Source organism: Triticum aestivum, chromosome 7B (assembly GCF_018294505.1).
Source record: "Triticum aestivum cultivar Chinese Spring chromosome 7B, IWGSC CS RefSeq v2.1, whole genome shotgun sequence".
Taxonomy (NCBI): Eukaryota; Viridiplantae; Streptophyta; class Magnoliopsida; order Poales; family Poaceae; genus Triticum; species Triticum aestivum.
In genome coordinates, this window is record NC_057813.1 from 77,466,876 (window position 1) to 77,481,340 (window position 14,465).

General features: G+C 42.1%; 1 protein-coding gene and 1 pseudogene across 2 annotated transcripts; both read left to right on the forward strand.

Moving 5' to 3' along the window:
• Window positions 1-1,854: 1,854 nt before the first annotated feature.
• Window positions 1,855-6,201, forward strand: LOC123159003 (fatty-acid-binding protein 2). 2 transcript variants are annotated; one of them, XM_044576809.1, is made up of 11 exons: window positions 1,857-2,181; window positions 2,811-3,356; window positions 3,490-3,700; window positions 3,965-4,040; window positions 4,149-4,251; window positions 4,999-5,067; window positions 5,162-5,198; window positions 5,274-5,348; window positions 5,420-5,471; window positions 5,564-5,608; window positions 5,798-6,201. In XM_044576809.1, the coding sequence occupies exons 2-11, from the start codon at window positions 2,875-2,877 to the stop codon at window positions 5,899-5,901; spliced, it is 1,254 nt and encodes a 417-aa protein (XP_044432744.1). In that variant the 5' UTR covers window positions 1,857-2,181; window positions 2,811-2,874; the 3' UTR covers window positions 5,902-6,201. The 2 variants fall into 2 exon arrangements, with proteins under 2 accessions (XP_044432742.1, XP_044432744.1); XM_044576807.1 differs by having other exon boundaries at window positions 1,855-2,181; window positions 5,420-5,608.
• Window positions 6,202-11,915: 5,714 nt separating this feature from the next.
• On the forward strand, window positions 11,916-13,585 carry LOC123157687 (uncharacterized; annotated as a pseudogene).
• Window positions 13,586-14,465: the final 880 nt, after the last annotated feature.

Below are 14,465 nucleotides of genomic sequence, written 5' to 3' on the forward strand. Positions count from 1 at the left end.
CCTCCCTCGATATAGTGAAGATTTGCTGGCTGATGCCCGTGGTTTTTTCCCCTTCGTGTTGGAGGAGTTTTGCATGTTAAATCTCGTGTCTCCTACATGTTTTCGTTCTTCGTCGTGTTGACTTGCCTATTCTATCTCTAACAGAACGTTTTGTGTAGTTTTGACTCCTTTTGTTAAACTCTCATGAAATAAAACAACACATAAGACAACATCGACCAGTCTGCTGCCAACACGGAGTGAACACACACACACACACACACACACACACACAACACAGAGTGAACACACACACACACACAACACGGAGTGAACACACACACGCACGCGCGCACACACACACACACCACGATTAAGGTCGTTAGAATCACAAATTTGTATCGGATCGAACCTCCGATGGCAGCATAGCAAATAGTAGAATCTTAACTATCATAAGATCTTAGAAACGTAGATTTTACGAACTAAAATCGTAGAATCTGAGGGGTTAATTTGGATCGTAAAGTCGTATAATTGTACAACAGAATCATGATTCTTTTTTTTTGCATGGTAATACGTGTCTTATTTATAAAATAAAGATCCAGTTATAAGGCACGTAAGCACTGACATTATAAGACTGAAAAGATAGGATAATCCTATGCAAAATACCAGCGCCTGTTCCTCTCCTCCGGCACCATCGAAGCGGCCACCAAAGGAAAATAAAACAGATCACCTCTTCACCCGAGCTCGACGCGGCTCCATCGCTGATCAGTAGCTTTCCGGACCTCGAAAGTAGTTTGCCAGAAGCAAAACCATTACCGTTGAAAGAATCAGACCGAGGCAACATGTCCCCGGACACGCCATTGGACTCTAGATCTGACACCCCCGCACAACAACAATGTCGAAGGAGGAAACCAGAACTGTCAGCCACCAACCACAAACCCAGCACGGGATGCACCATCTTCCAGCTGTCACTTGCGCAGACAACCCTCTGCGCATACTCCTGGATGACAAAACCTCCCTACCCCGCCGTGATATCGGAGACAATGCCACAACAACGGGGACAGATTCTGACAACTTTGTTGCGAAGAGAACTACCGCCTACGCAACAAATACATATACATAGCCAGGAACAAACTAGCATGTTTAATTGTCCGCGCGTTGCAACTGAGGCTATATATTTGATTGTTTCAACACCAATCGGGTCCGACATAAATCGTATGCCCATCACGTTTTTAGATTTTGATCAGATTTGATTATATTTGAGTATGGGTATGTAAAGACTGACATTTTTTATTCAGTTGAATTTTGTAAATATTTGATTTGGGCATGGATATGGGAAGATAAGAGAATATTTCTGTAAAATTTGATTTTAGTTAACATTTTGATAGATTTGATTTGATTTGATTTTGAGTTAAAACAAGACGTGGCGACCCAGCGTGACCAAAGAGAGAAAAAACACGTCCATGAAATTTGGACCTTTCCACGAGGAAGAGGAAGAAGGCGTCCATTTTAAACGTGCTCCAGGCCCTTCCAGCCGCCGTCCGCGTCCGTCTCCGCGGTCGACGTGGACCAACTCCCGCGGTCGCGTCACATCGACGGCCGCTACCTCCCAGCGCCAGCCGACCCCTTCCTCGTGGCCGTCCGATCGCCCCGCCGAATATCCCTCGGTTCCTCGTGCCACGACCCGCACCTTCCAGGAAAAGGACGAGACATTTTACATCCAACCCCCCTTTACAACCTCCTATTATCCTTAACAAAGGCCAGTCACGTATCCAGTGCACGTGACAAGGACTAATATGTTAATATAATTCTTAGAGGGGCTCCCCGGTGAGTGCGGAAAGGAGGGAATCCGAAACTTATTGAACCCTTTTTCGGCCTCGGCTGGGGTGGGAGGAGAGAGAGAACGGAGCAAACGACGCCGAGCCGGAGCACGCGTTCTACGCCCCTCTCCCTCTCCCTCTCTCTCACGGGAGGCGAGTGCGAGGGCGGAGGCGAGGCGAGGCGCGGGGGGTCGGATTTGGGGAGGCTGATCGAGCAGGGGATCCGCCGCCCCTCCATCCCCTCCGGGTCTCGTGGCAGGCGCGGGGGCTCCGGGTCGGTTGGTCTTTGATCCCGCGCCCCCAGATCAGCAGGGATCGCGCGCGGATCCTAGGCCGGCCTCGGTCGCCGCTCTCGCCCCGGAGTTCTCCCTGATCCGTTGGATAGGTATGGTGATTTTATTCAGCTTTCCTTCGTTGGTGTATGAGAGTTTTTTTTCGTGAATGTGAGTTGGCCAGTGACGATTTTGTTGATTTTGCATGGAGGGGAGGGGTGGTGAATCCTTTTTAGGCAGAGTTTGCTGCTCAGCAAATTCCAGTATGCATGACGTCTGAATCGTCCCACACGGTTGGGGTGGTTGATGCTTAGCTTGGGGATATTTTTGGGGTGGGTGGGGGGGGGGGGGGTTGATTTGTGCCTTTGCTGCGCTACTTGCCCGCTCCAGGTGGGAATCTGATTGCGTCCGCACTGTCCTGTTCATCATCTTATATATATGGGCATTTGGTGTTGGTCTGATAGTTTTATGAATAAATGTTGATGTTGCAACCTGCGAGTGCTGATTTTAGATGATAGCTTTCTTATTTATTTGGCATAAAGCTGACTTAAAGGTACCCCAAAGCGACATGTAGAAGTGTGATTTATAATGTTTTGCAATGTCGTTGTGATTATTATGAACCAGCCTACAGGGTAGAAACCATCAAGTCAACGAAGAGTTCTACTCGTTGTTTAGGTCTGTTTCCAACAGCTGGTGTTGTTATTGCATAGCTGATTCATTTTACTTTTGCTCTTATTGACAGATCACTATATAATCCTCGTCCTACATCCACACGCTTGAAAGGCTTCATATATATTCATTTTAGCATGAAGCACAATCGATTAATTTTCGCCAATATTGGTCATGCTGGGGGATACATGTACCAGTATCCGCCAGAGTTTCCAATGTCCCACGATCTTGGGCTGAGTTTGGTAACACATCTCGGAAGATTGTTGGGGAGTTCTTTGCAACATCGCAGGGAGATCTGTTTTTCAGGAAATGTGAAGGCTCAGGAAGCATTCATCTGCCTCAGGAAGTTTGCCAGAGCTTTCTTCTTCTGGTTTTCTAGAGCGTATGACCCCAAGAGTCCCCACGGGTTTTCACATATAAAGCGAGTGACTTCTGGTGTGCAAAATTTGGTGGGATCGCAGTTTGCTTCTCTAAAAGAAGGGCATGCTGTACAGCTGTTGTTAGCCAGACTTGCACAGGCAACCGTTGGACGAATGTGGAATGACATTGAGCAGCAACATGCCAGCAATCTTCTTACTATGGCTGGTTTTGCTGCTATCGTACCACCATTTGAAAACATGTAGGCCTCAATACCAATTATTTGCCCATCATGTGCTCTACTTTCCCTTTTATATTTTTCTTTGCGTTCATGACTTCTCTATTGTATTTCTTGAAAATGCTTCTCTAATTTTATATTTGTATGAATGTTCAAGATCTCCGAAGATGCTTGCAGAGTTGATGGTGTTTGGGAATGTTGATGGTTATATCAACATGCCAGCAGATCAGTCTTGTTTGGACGGAAAACGCTTAAGTTGTTCTTCTGTTGCTGTGCCAACTACGATCTTTCAGGAAGACGCAGTTGAACCAAAAACTGGAATCAAGTTCCCTGCATTCCTTGAAGATGACTCCTGTCCAGCTACAACGGTATACACCCCTTATTTTTAGGATCTTCTTATGTCATACTGCAGAGTTGTTTCTTTAACTATGTAGAGTTAAGATTGGACATAAGTCTAGGATAAGTATTAAATCGACTAAGCAAGACACTTGGTTTACTCAGTTATTCCGTGGATGGGTTCATTTGAAAGTTCATTGATAACTAATGCTTCACTTCTCAATTTTCTAAGTCATTTGTCCTCCCTTGGTTTGTTGATGACTTCATGTGACAGTTCACTGAAAACTAAATTGCAGGTCCTCGTTGGGGTGGGTTTCAAAGGCATGAAAATAATGAGGGTCAAAAATTTGAACCTGTACGCTTTTGGTTTATGTAAGTAAACTGTTTGAAAAGTGATTAGGTTGTTTGTATCTATTTACCAGTAAAATTTGTTTGTCCGGCGTTCCTCTATTGATTACTGATGATACCATGCCCTCATAGATATGCAACCGAATACTATTTGCGAGAAGCTGGGTCCTAAGTATGCTTCAGTTCCAACCACCAATCTGAAGGATGACCCAGATTTCTATAATGATCTTCTGAGGTATGCTCTCCATTGATATGTCACTGACCCAGTGACACACTCATACATTCTCTGAAGTGCATAAGCTTAGCATGCGCTATTATGGCGTCACAAAATTATCTTGTCGAGCAAAGGTCATAAGGAATTAAGGATTCTTCTTTAAGCTGGATATATGTTATTGTGGTAGTTGGTTTCTGGTTGTACTGCATGTTGCTATCAGTTGGTATCTTGTTGTCAGGATTTCTGCTTGTACACTTTCATGGCAGCAGATGGTGCACATTTCACCCACATGTCCATAGATCACTAAATCCTCATAGGGAACATTTAGTGGTTGTTTATCTACTATGTGTTCATCATGGAAATATGATAAGAAAGTTAGGCCCTTTTTTATTCTACGGATTTCATAGCATTTGGTAGGATTCCAATCTGTAGAAAATTTTCCTGCACAGGCACTTTGGATCATAGGCGTTGGTTCCAGATTCCAATTTATTGGTTTCCTGTGCCCCAATTCATAGGAATTGCAACGTCCATTCCAAGTTTCCGACCTCTTTTTCCCACTCATTCTCGTAGGATCAATGCACTTTTCTCTTGTTGTATAGCTGAATGTTTGTTCCTACCATTTTCATGTGTTTTCAATTCTCTGTTTTGGACTTGCATTCTGTTAAAAGCCTGTGTTTTTCATTCTTGTAATCCAAAGTGGACCTTCATACTTCTTCTGCATTCTATGAACCTCTGGTTCTAATAACATATGTGTTGTCATTTTTCCAGGGAAAACCTTCATATCAGGCTTAGGTTGGTAGTCAACTACAAAGGCCTTAGCATTGGTGCAGTGAGAGAGTAAGTAGTATGATCTTATTTTGCTGGCATGAATCTCTTACCCATATCTATCATGTACTCCAGACTGAACTGGCATTCCTTTTATTCGTTGCAGTGTATTCGAGAAGTCACTTGGCCTGCGTTTGCGAAAGGTCCTTGCTGTTTCAGATGCCACTTCACTTCTCTTACTAGTCCTATAGACTTATGTGAGATTTTGCATTTTACAGATAAATCCCAACACTGACTATCATTGCTTGAAGACCTTTGCTTCTTACTTCACTAAAGATATCCCTATACCTGCTGTAAGGCTCAACACACTAGTTTGTAGTCGGTAACTTTCAGACTTTAGTCGTTAAATTAATGCTATTTGCAGGGCACAAAGATCGACTTCTGCCAAACGTCCGACGGTCAGCTAATAACAGAAAGTAAGTACCTCAGGCCGTGGCTGCTGAGTCAGATTTATTTGTTTCGTGGTGTTCTCTATGTAATATTGAGTGTATCTTATGTTTGTTTGCAGTTGATGGCAGGCAGATCAGTGCTGTTGAGAGCAAAGACCTTTGCAGTAAGTATATATTTCCCTAGTCAAAATTTTGGTATCTACCATTATTTGCACCCTCAGTGTCTCCACTTTGAACATTCACAAGTAATATGTTGCACCTGAAGAAGTGCTTCTTCCTATGCTAAGGCAACTTGGTGATACTGTATATGTTTGCTGCTTGTAATTTTGAAGCAAGTCATTTTCTACGTGCAGGGGCTTTCTTCGACATGTACATCGGCGATTCGCCCGTATCGTTAGAGGCCAAAAGGGAAGTCGCCCGGAACGTCGCCGGACTCATGGGAAGATGCGGCGGATGAAAGAGGGCCGGTGGGTCAGAGAATTCTTTTGTTCTTCCGTTACAGCATGTGGATAGGAGGAAACTAGGCGAGAATCGTTGCGTGTACATACGCTGAGAGATCTGGTAACCTGTAAAGTGGAAAGGGCGATGTTGTATTGTTGTAATACACACACATGGGAGATGCGCATCTGCCTGCTGTGCAAGGGGCCTCCGTCCCCATTAGGATGGAGCTCTTTCCTTTTTGTAGATGAGAGGAGTTGAGGATGCTTCTCCCATGATGAAAGAAAATATACAAGCCTGCAAGTCTTTTCGTTGGTGCCGTGAGAAATGTTCCATTCTTAGGCCTTGTACAATGCAAGGTCCTTAGGGAAGGTGCTTAGGGCATCTCCATTGCAGGGGTGCTTGTGTAGACGCTTAAAAAATAAAAAAAATATTAATTATGGAACTGGCGTCCGTGTGAGAGTCTGTTCCTACAACGCAGGGCTCTTTGTTTTAGCGCTAACAGAATTAGTTTCCTATGTAAAAAATAATCTCTAGTCTTGGTTAAAATCGCTCGTACTGAAGAAAAGGGATTGGGCGTGGCATCTGGCATCGATGCCAGCCAAAAACCTGGCATCGGATGGGATTTAGAGAAAACGGCAAGGATTTAATCCTTGGCGCATGGGCTAGGCGCCCCCATCGTAGATGCCTTTAGAGAAATAAACCAGCCTTTTTTTAATCACTGGTGCTTATTTGTAAAGGATAGACGTTTAACTAAGCGTCTTTTCTGTAGAAATAGACACCGGTACTTCAGAAAAACTCGGTTTATTTGTCTAAGCACCTCCCTAAGCATCTTCCATTGTATAAGGCCTTAAAAATCAAAGCTGGACATGGAGTTTCTAATCTTGAGCTCAAATGCTCCCAGATAAACAGTAAATTTGCAAATAAATTAGAAAAAATTCAAAAGAATTTGAATTTTTTTGGTGACAAACCTTAAGGAATGTTTGGAGTGCATGCAAAAATTCATCACGAAATCATCATCAGTGCAAGGTGTGGTAAAAAATATATTTGATGCTCTGAAAATGTTACTTTCAAACGTACTCCCTCCATTTCTTTTTCGCCTGCATATAAAATCTGACCAAAGTCAAACTTTGTCAACTTTGACTAAGAAATGGAGTATTTTAGAGCTGTCATTTTTTTCCACGATTTCCTCCAATAATGTGATTTCGTGATGAAAATTTGCATGCACTGAAAATTTTTCTTAAAGTTTGCCATAAAAAAGTCAGAATTTTTTGTTTATTCTATTTTTTTCAATTCCACTGTTCACCGCAGGAGTATTTGAGCTCGAGATTAGAAGGATACTTTGGCCCTTTTCTGCTCTTCGACTCTATCGCGTGTCTACAAGATTTGGATGTATATACTTAATTTTTTTTTGGATGTATCGTGCGCAAAAATCCTGCAAGCCGATGGAAGTAAAAGAACAGATATGTTTGGTCCATGTGACCAAGCTAGTTCGTGCAATCTACCATATACCACACCCAATTCGCCATCATTTATCCGCATTAGAAAGAAAAACGAGACCTGATGGGCAAACACCATCCTGGCATATTTTTATAGAAGAGTGAGAAACACGGTTGAAATATTGGGAGCGAACCCGGCTGACCTGGAACGCAAAACAGTGTCCATACCACTGAGTTAACGCTCAGTTCTCTATTTATCAGCATTAACAAGGTACTCCACTCGCAAAAATATTCCACTCGCAAAAAAACACAAGGTACATTATTCACACGTGTTTTAGGGACAGATCAAGGATTGATAAGTGAAATGACAAGCGTGACTGGCTCACTTTTTCATCTCCATCTTCCCCTCGGATTTTTCTTTTTTTAGTGAACTTCCCCTCGGATAGGGATTGACATTAAGCCCAGGGCTCGAGGCTCGGTTGGGTTTGTCTTGGGCTCAGCCCGACTTGAAGATCCAACAAGCCGAGCCTAAGCCTCCGGCCAAGCTCGTGAAGCTTCCAAGCCAGCTTGAGGCTCGGTGGTGGACGTGGAGTTTCTACACCCAGGAGCAAATGCTCCTTGTGTGAACAGTAAAATTAAAAAAAATTTAAAAAAAATGTCAAAAAAATCTGAATTTTTTTTGTGGCATACTTATACAAATGTTTGTTGTGCACGTAAAATTTCATCGCGAAATCACATTGGTGGAAGGTGTGGTAAAAAAAAAACGATGCTCTGAAAATGTTACTTACAAAAGCATTTTGGAGCTCTGATTTTGTTTTTTTCGGCACGACTTCCACGAATGTGATTTCGTGATGAAAATTTTCATGCACAAGAAACACTCGTGAAAGTATCTCACAAAAAAATTCAGAATTTTTTGATTTTTTTTCTATTTTTTGATTTTACTATTCACACCAGGAGCATTTGCTCCTGGGTGTAGAATGGTACTTTCGCTCGGTGGTGATTTATTGAAATGACCTTTTCTAAAAAAACTAACAATACACAATCAAAATCAACAATTCATGATCATGTATATATGCATTGATCATAAAACAGCGCAACAAGTGTAACACCAGCATTCATGCATGCACTTAGTCCATCAAATTCGAAATAAAACAGTCTGTATCATTGACTGAGGGCGCATTACTTCACCAAAGGTGTGACATAATTAGTTGTACGGAGAAGACTGGGCTCATCATATGGGGTACCAGTATAAGGCTGGCCATAGTGGGGGTAACATAAGTAGTATCATGCATTTGGGACTCGCAAATATGCTTATGTGGCAGACAATTAAAGAAGAGAGAGATGGTTATAGTAACATAGGTAGATACCGTAACATAATAAATATGATGGTACTATGTGTCATGCATGACAATAAATAAGACCACATATGATACTAATCTATGATACTATGCACTGTAGAGGTAGTAACATAGACTAGTAACATATGCATGTTACTAGTCTAAGTTACTCCCCACTATGACCAGCCTAAGCTTGCATGTTGGGAGTTGTTAGTGATGCATGATCTTCAGGATTTCCAAAAAAAAGCATGATCTTCAAGATCAAGAGAATGGTTGCTAATTAGTAGTACTTCTCATACCATGAATATAACCATCAATGCTACGATCTCCATCACAAAAATCAAAGAGCAGAGGCCTAGTGGTTTGTGGTGGTGATCAAGGATCCGGCGATCGATGTACTAGAGAAGCAATAAAATTGGTCAGTTGCTCTCACCGTTCGTTGGCAACAACTCGTTCCATTTAATTTCGTCGGGGGGGGGGGGGGGGGGGGGGGGGGGTTGCTTCAATTTCCACGCCAGTCTAACATTTCGATGAACCTATTAACATTTCCTTTTCAAAAATCGAGTAATACAACATGGAGATTTACGGGCGCATCATGACACAAACACACTCACCTGTCTACACGGTTTAGTTTTTACCCTAGCACAGATTCAACCACCTCCTTTGACTATCCAATCGATACTTGACTCTCAAACACAGTTCTTGCATGTTACTCTTAAACATACATGTTTGGTCCGTGTGACACGAGAGCATATGTGCACCCTGGTTAGCTTGTGCCAAGATAGCTAGTGCACTTTACCATTAACCACACCCAACACATTAGCTGACCGGGTACATTCATGCTTGTTTTAGGTACAGATCAATAGGGGCGGAGCCGGGAAGTTTTGCCAAATGGTTCACTAATTAAGGATTTGGGGTATGAACTACCTATTGTCTGCAATGGCAGAGCTTGCTAATAAATCCAGGCTAAGCTCTCCCAAAATCCTTCACGACGTATCCAAGTTTAGGGGGGCAATCCCCCCCATAGTTACATAGCTCTATTTGGTCATGTGGTTCACTTCAAGGTCCACTGAAGCATGTATGTTTGTTCTAGGTCCCTTCAGGGTTTACAAATTCGTCCCGTTATGACTATTTGGTCATGAGGGAGGTTCACTGAAAAAACCAATTGTGTGGTAAACCATTTGTACCACTACCAAAGTGAAATGAATCCAGGATCTCAATAATGTAGCACTGGCCACGAGATAATTTGGTGCACTTGATAAATGATGGTAAAAGTAGAAACTAAATGATAAAATGTTTATTTGAAGCCAAAAAACTTACGGTGACGGAAAAACTGATGTGTACATCAACCCTGGCTCCACGGCTTCACCAAAGGCAAAAACACCACCACCCGTTGGACTGTGCATGCATAGCGCGAAGACTTTGCCTGATACTCCAGAAGAATATAATTGTGAAATAAAGGATATTCCAAATGGTGCGAAGCCGAAAATCCCGTCAAATGAGGCTTGTGACCGCTGCCCGTCCGTGAAGTGGTGCATCTTTTGTAAAAAGGATCGGTAAAGTGATGGATAGGACACATGATGATACTAGATGAGTAGAGGATGCAGGAGCATACCCCAAGAACTATCTTTCAGGGGTAGATGGATCGTCCAAGTGCACCAAATTACTGTCTCCATTACCGTACCCGAGGTCATAGACACAACTGTTGGTCGAGGCATGACATCCTGCAAAATGCGCACTGGCCATGGTCTCGCACCTCTGATCTGGACACGTGAGCACCGACGTTGATGATCCAGGGAGGAAAAGTCGGGTCTAACAAACAAATGAAAATTTGATAATTATATTATGGATTAGATAGAAAATACAATTTCTCGAAGGGAAAAAAGTTCTGCTGGAGTAGATGGCTTACAACAACTCCAGCCGGCGTCTCGCAACCGACCTATAGTATGCTACTCCCCGTGTCCAAGGGCAGAACCCGGAAGTTTTGCCAATGGGTTCACTAAGGATTTGGGTACAAACTAACTATTGTCTGTAGTGGCGGAGCTTGCTAATAAATCCAAGCCGAGCTCTCCTAAAATCCTTCACAACTTATCCAAGGCTAGGGGCCAATGCCCCCCCAACTGACGATGTTTACATAGCTATACCTCTTATTATTTATACAACCTCATAGTAGACAACATAAGGAACCAAAATATCACACCGCATATAATAGTTACATAAAACTACATGATGAATAAATATCAGTTGAATGAAAACGTAATCCCCTTTTCCCACATGTTTCAAACAAAGTAGTCAGAAGCACAACTTTCTAGTGTCATGGGCAGTTAGATTAGGTCTTCATGGTAAAAAGCAAAAAATGTCATGTCAATTTCTTAAGTTGTAAATAAGTACAATTAATCGGAACATGTAGAGTCACTATCATCTCCAAGTTTCTTTGCTCGATCTTTCATGTTCTTAAAAATATCACATCATCATTACTACTTACTAACGATAAAAACACAACTATCATCTGTTAGCAAATTAGAAAGCCAGTCATGGATTGATCACCCATTTTGTTACATATTTTATTGACAACGATCATATATCAAAAGCATCTGTCCATTAATTCCATGGAAATCGGCAATACTAGTACTAGCTTTACAGGTTGATAGAACAAAGTAAAAGTAGTATGTTTAATGGTCTTGCACCATTAATTTAGCAAGATTGGTAATTCCTTCAGAACCAACATCATGTCATTTATCTGAATCAAAATCATCTGGATAAAACTTAGCTAGCTTCAGTAAGCTCCTCGTGTTATAATCATCACATAACTCTTCTCCTAATCTCAATATTGCTTTATCAAGACTTTGTGTGTATTCTGAAATGCCCTTTCGATTAGTAGAAATATAAAAATTATTCTAAATCAATTTATATTTGAATAAAAGGCTATGTGGGACTAGCAGTAGGATATCATTTGTTTTCTTGCGCATAAGGGTGCCCTTGAAGTACTTGCTTTGTTATCTTGATGTAATGACCATTGTTTTGTAAAATGTTGTTCCATGACCTAGATCAAGGTTCGGCTAAAAGTAATCAAATAATTAAGGTTGGATAAGACTTGTACAAGCGTGAGAGCGTGTTCTATCGCAGGTACCAATATTTTGAATAACAATGGCCAGTATGCCGTTGTAGGTGGCAGCCTGAGGGTGATGAGGGAGACGATACCAATATTTTGAACAACAATTGCCGGCTTGCCGCTGCCGGCTGCCAGCGTGAGGGCGATGAAAGAGGCAATAGTATTTACATTTATTTTCTTTTGTCCATTGCGGTTGTGAAGCAACTCGACCCGAAGTTCATGCGGCTAGCCAACTGTGGGCTACCAAATTTGTTTGTTTTACTTGGGCTTGCACAACTTGCACTGAATACATGGGCTAAAAGGCTTTTGTGCAGTGCAGCTAGGGATTCAATGTGTTCAACTATGATCTTTTGTGGAGAGCGAGGGGGAGGTGTAGAGCTTGCTCAGAGGTCCCTTCGATACCATGGACGTGCTCCAGGAAGCTCTGCCCCCCAGCTCAGCCCTCCCCCCAATACACCGCAAAGGTCGTGCCTTCGTCGGCCTTCTTGCGTTGTAATCTTACTTCCACAGGTTTAATTTGGGGATTCGTTCATGCTTGAATTGTTTGGGAATCATTGTATTGGATTTTTGCGATTCATCTTATGGTATGGAGCAGTGCAGGGTGCGTCATTCAGGTGGAAATTTCGGGTGATTGAGTAGTGCAGTGGAATTTTGTGGGAAAAGTAGTTGTGTCAGGTCTGATCTGTTACGAAGTATGGGGATTTCCTGGGTCATCAGTGCCTTCTGAGGCCATGAGCTGGGGTATTTGGTATGCATTATTATATGGGTACAATCTCCAATGCACACATTTTTGAGGAAGTTTAATTCCAACATACAAACCTTCTGAGCTTAAGAGTTTGTTTTAGGAAGTTCGGTTCTTCATCTATTTGATCGGTGGAAGGGCTTTGCAATGTAGTCATCTGTGGCACTGGAGGATCTTTAAGAAAAAATCAATTATTGGTAGTCAGTATGGGGAACTTGTTATTTCTTCTCGATATTTACTTGTCTTGCACAGAGAATTCATCTTAAATATTATGGGGTGACCTATTTTAATTTCTATTTAATATAGGAGAGAGGCGTCCAAAATCAATAATACAAAGTCTAGTTCTTTGGCAAATGCCGCTGATGTTGTGCTCTCACCTCAATCACCAAATGGCCTTGCTACTCATGAAAAAACCTCCCCTAAGAAACGCAAGGGCCCTCTTCCATTTAGTATCGACCAGGATGAGTCGCGAAGCAAAGAGCTGAGCCCTGTTGGAGATATCAACAACAGTGCAACGCGCCATCATCTCTGGCTGCTGCAAGCAGTTCACCATGCAAGAGTAGGAGCGAAGATGAGCATGGGTGGTGTAACGACACGGAACTGATGTGCGAACGACACAGCCTTGCACGACAGCAGGACGATGCCCGATCCAGCCGTCGACTTCACTTTACTAATATGCGTAGACGGACTGATATAGGCTGTCGTTCACACATCGTCTGAACATCATCGTGTGCATAGCAGCACTCGACATGCCTTGCCATAGCCTGCAGAGAAAATCCAGTGACATGAGTGCCTTCTCTTCTCCACCTGCTGGCCTTCAAACTCAATTCATGTTAGTTTCAATGGTTGGTCACCAAGACATGGGGGCGTCAACTGATGTGATTTCTCCCGGGAAAAGCACAGAAAGAATTAGCAATAAGGTGCATCTGTATTTTCACCTTCAACAACCGGTGTCCATTTTAGACTGCGGAATCGGTGAGAGTAACTCTAACAGCTTCCCTATCTTTAAATTAACCGCCATTTGTAGTGGTCTTTTATCCCCGCAGGTTTACATAAAGATCATCTTCCCGTAATTCTTTGGCCCCCGCCTCCACACCCCTGCCGGCCATCTTTCGGTATCTCTAATATCGGACGGGAATCGTCTACCAAATGTCCCATGGAGAGCAATTTTGATCATCTGTGCACACCGAATCGTGTCTCTCTCTTCCCTTTTTTGAGACACACATTCTCGGCGTTTCCTATTTGGCGCTGCAGGCGCCCGTTAATATGCATTCTGCAAACGGGCGCCTGCAGTGCCCCGCGCTGGGCCGACTCATCTAGTATTTTACCATCGCAAAAAATTATGCCGCAACGGGGACTCAAACCCAAAACCTATCAGAGGCAAACTCTTCGTTCAAACCACAAGGCTACGCTATAGTTGTTGAACTGTTGTACCCTTTTTCACTTCTTCTTTAGTTCCTTTCATTTTTTTCTTTTTTCTTTTACTATTTTTCTTATCCTTTTCTATTAATTCTTTTTGTTTTCTTTAATGCACGTTTTTTTTAAAAATTTGTGAACCTTTTTCTAAATTGACAAACTTTTTTTCAAATTCGATGAACTTTTTCAAATCCGATAATTTTCTAAAAAATTCGATGAACTTATTTTCAAATTTGTTGAACTATTTTTCAAATTCAATGAACTTTTTTTAAAAGTTCATGAGCTTTTTCGAAATTTGATGAACTATTTTTCATATCCGATGAACTTTTTTGAAAAGTTGATGAACTTTTTGAAATTCGATGAACTTTTCCCAAATTTAGTGTTTTTTTTTCAAATTTGATGACTTTTTCAAATCCGTGAACTTTTTTCAAACATATGGTCGTTTTTCATTGTTGTGAAGTGTTATTTCAAAATTTGTGCACTTTTTTCCCATTTCATGAACTTTTATTTTTGAATTCGTGAACTTTTTGAAATATA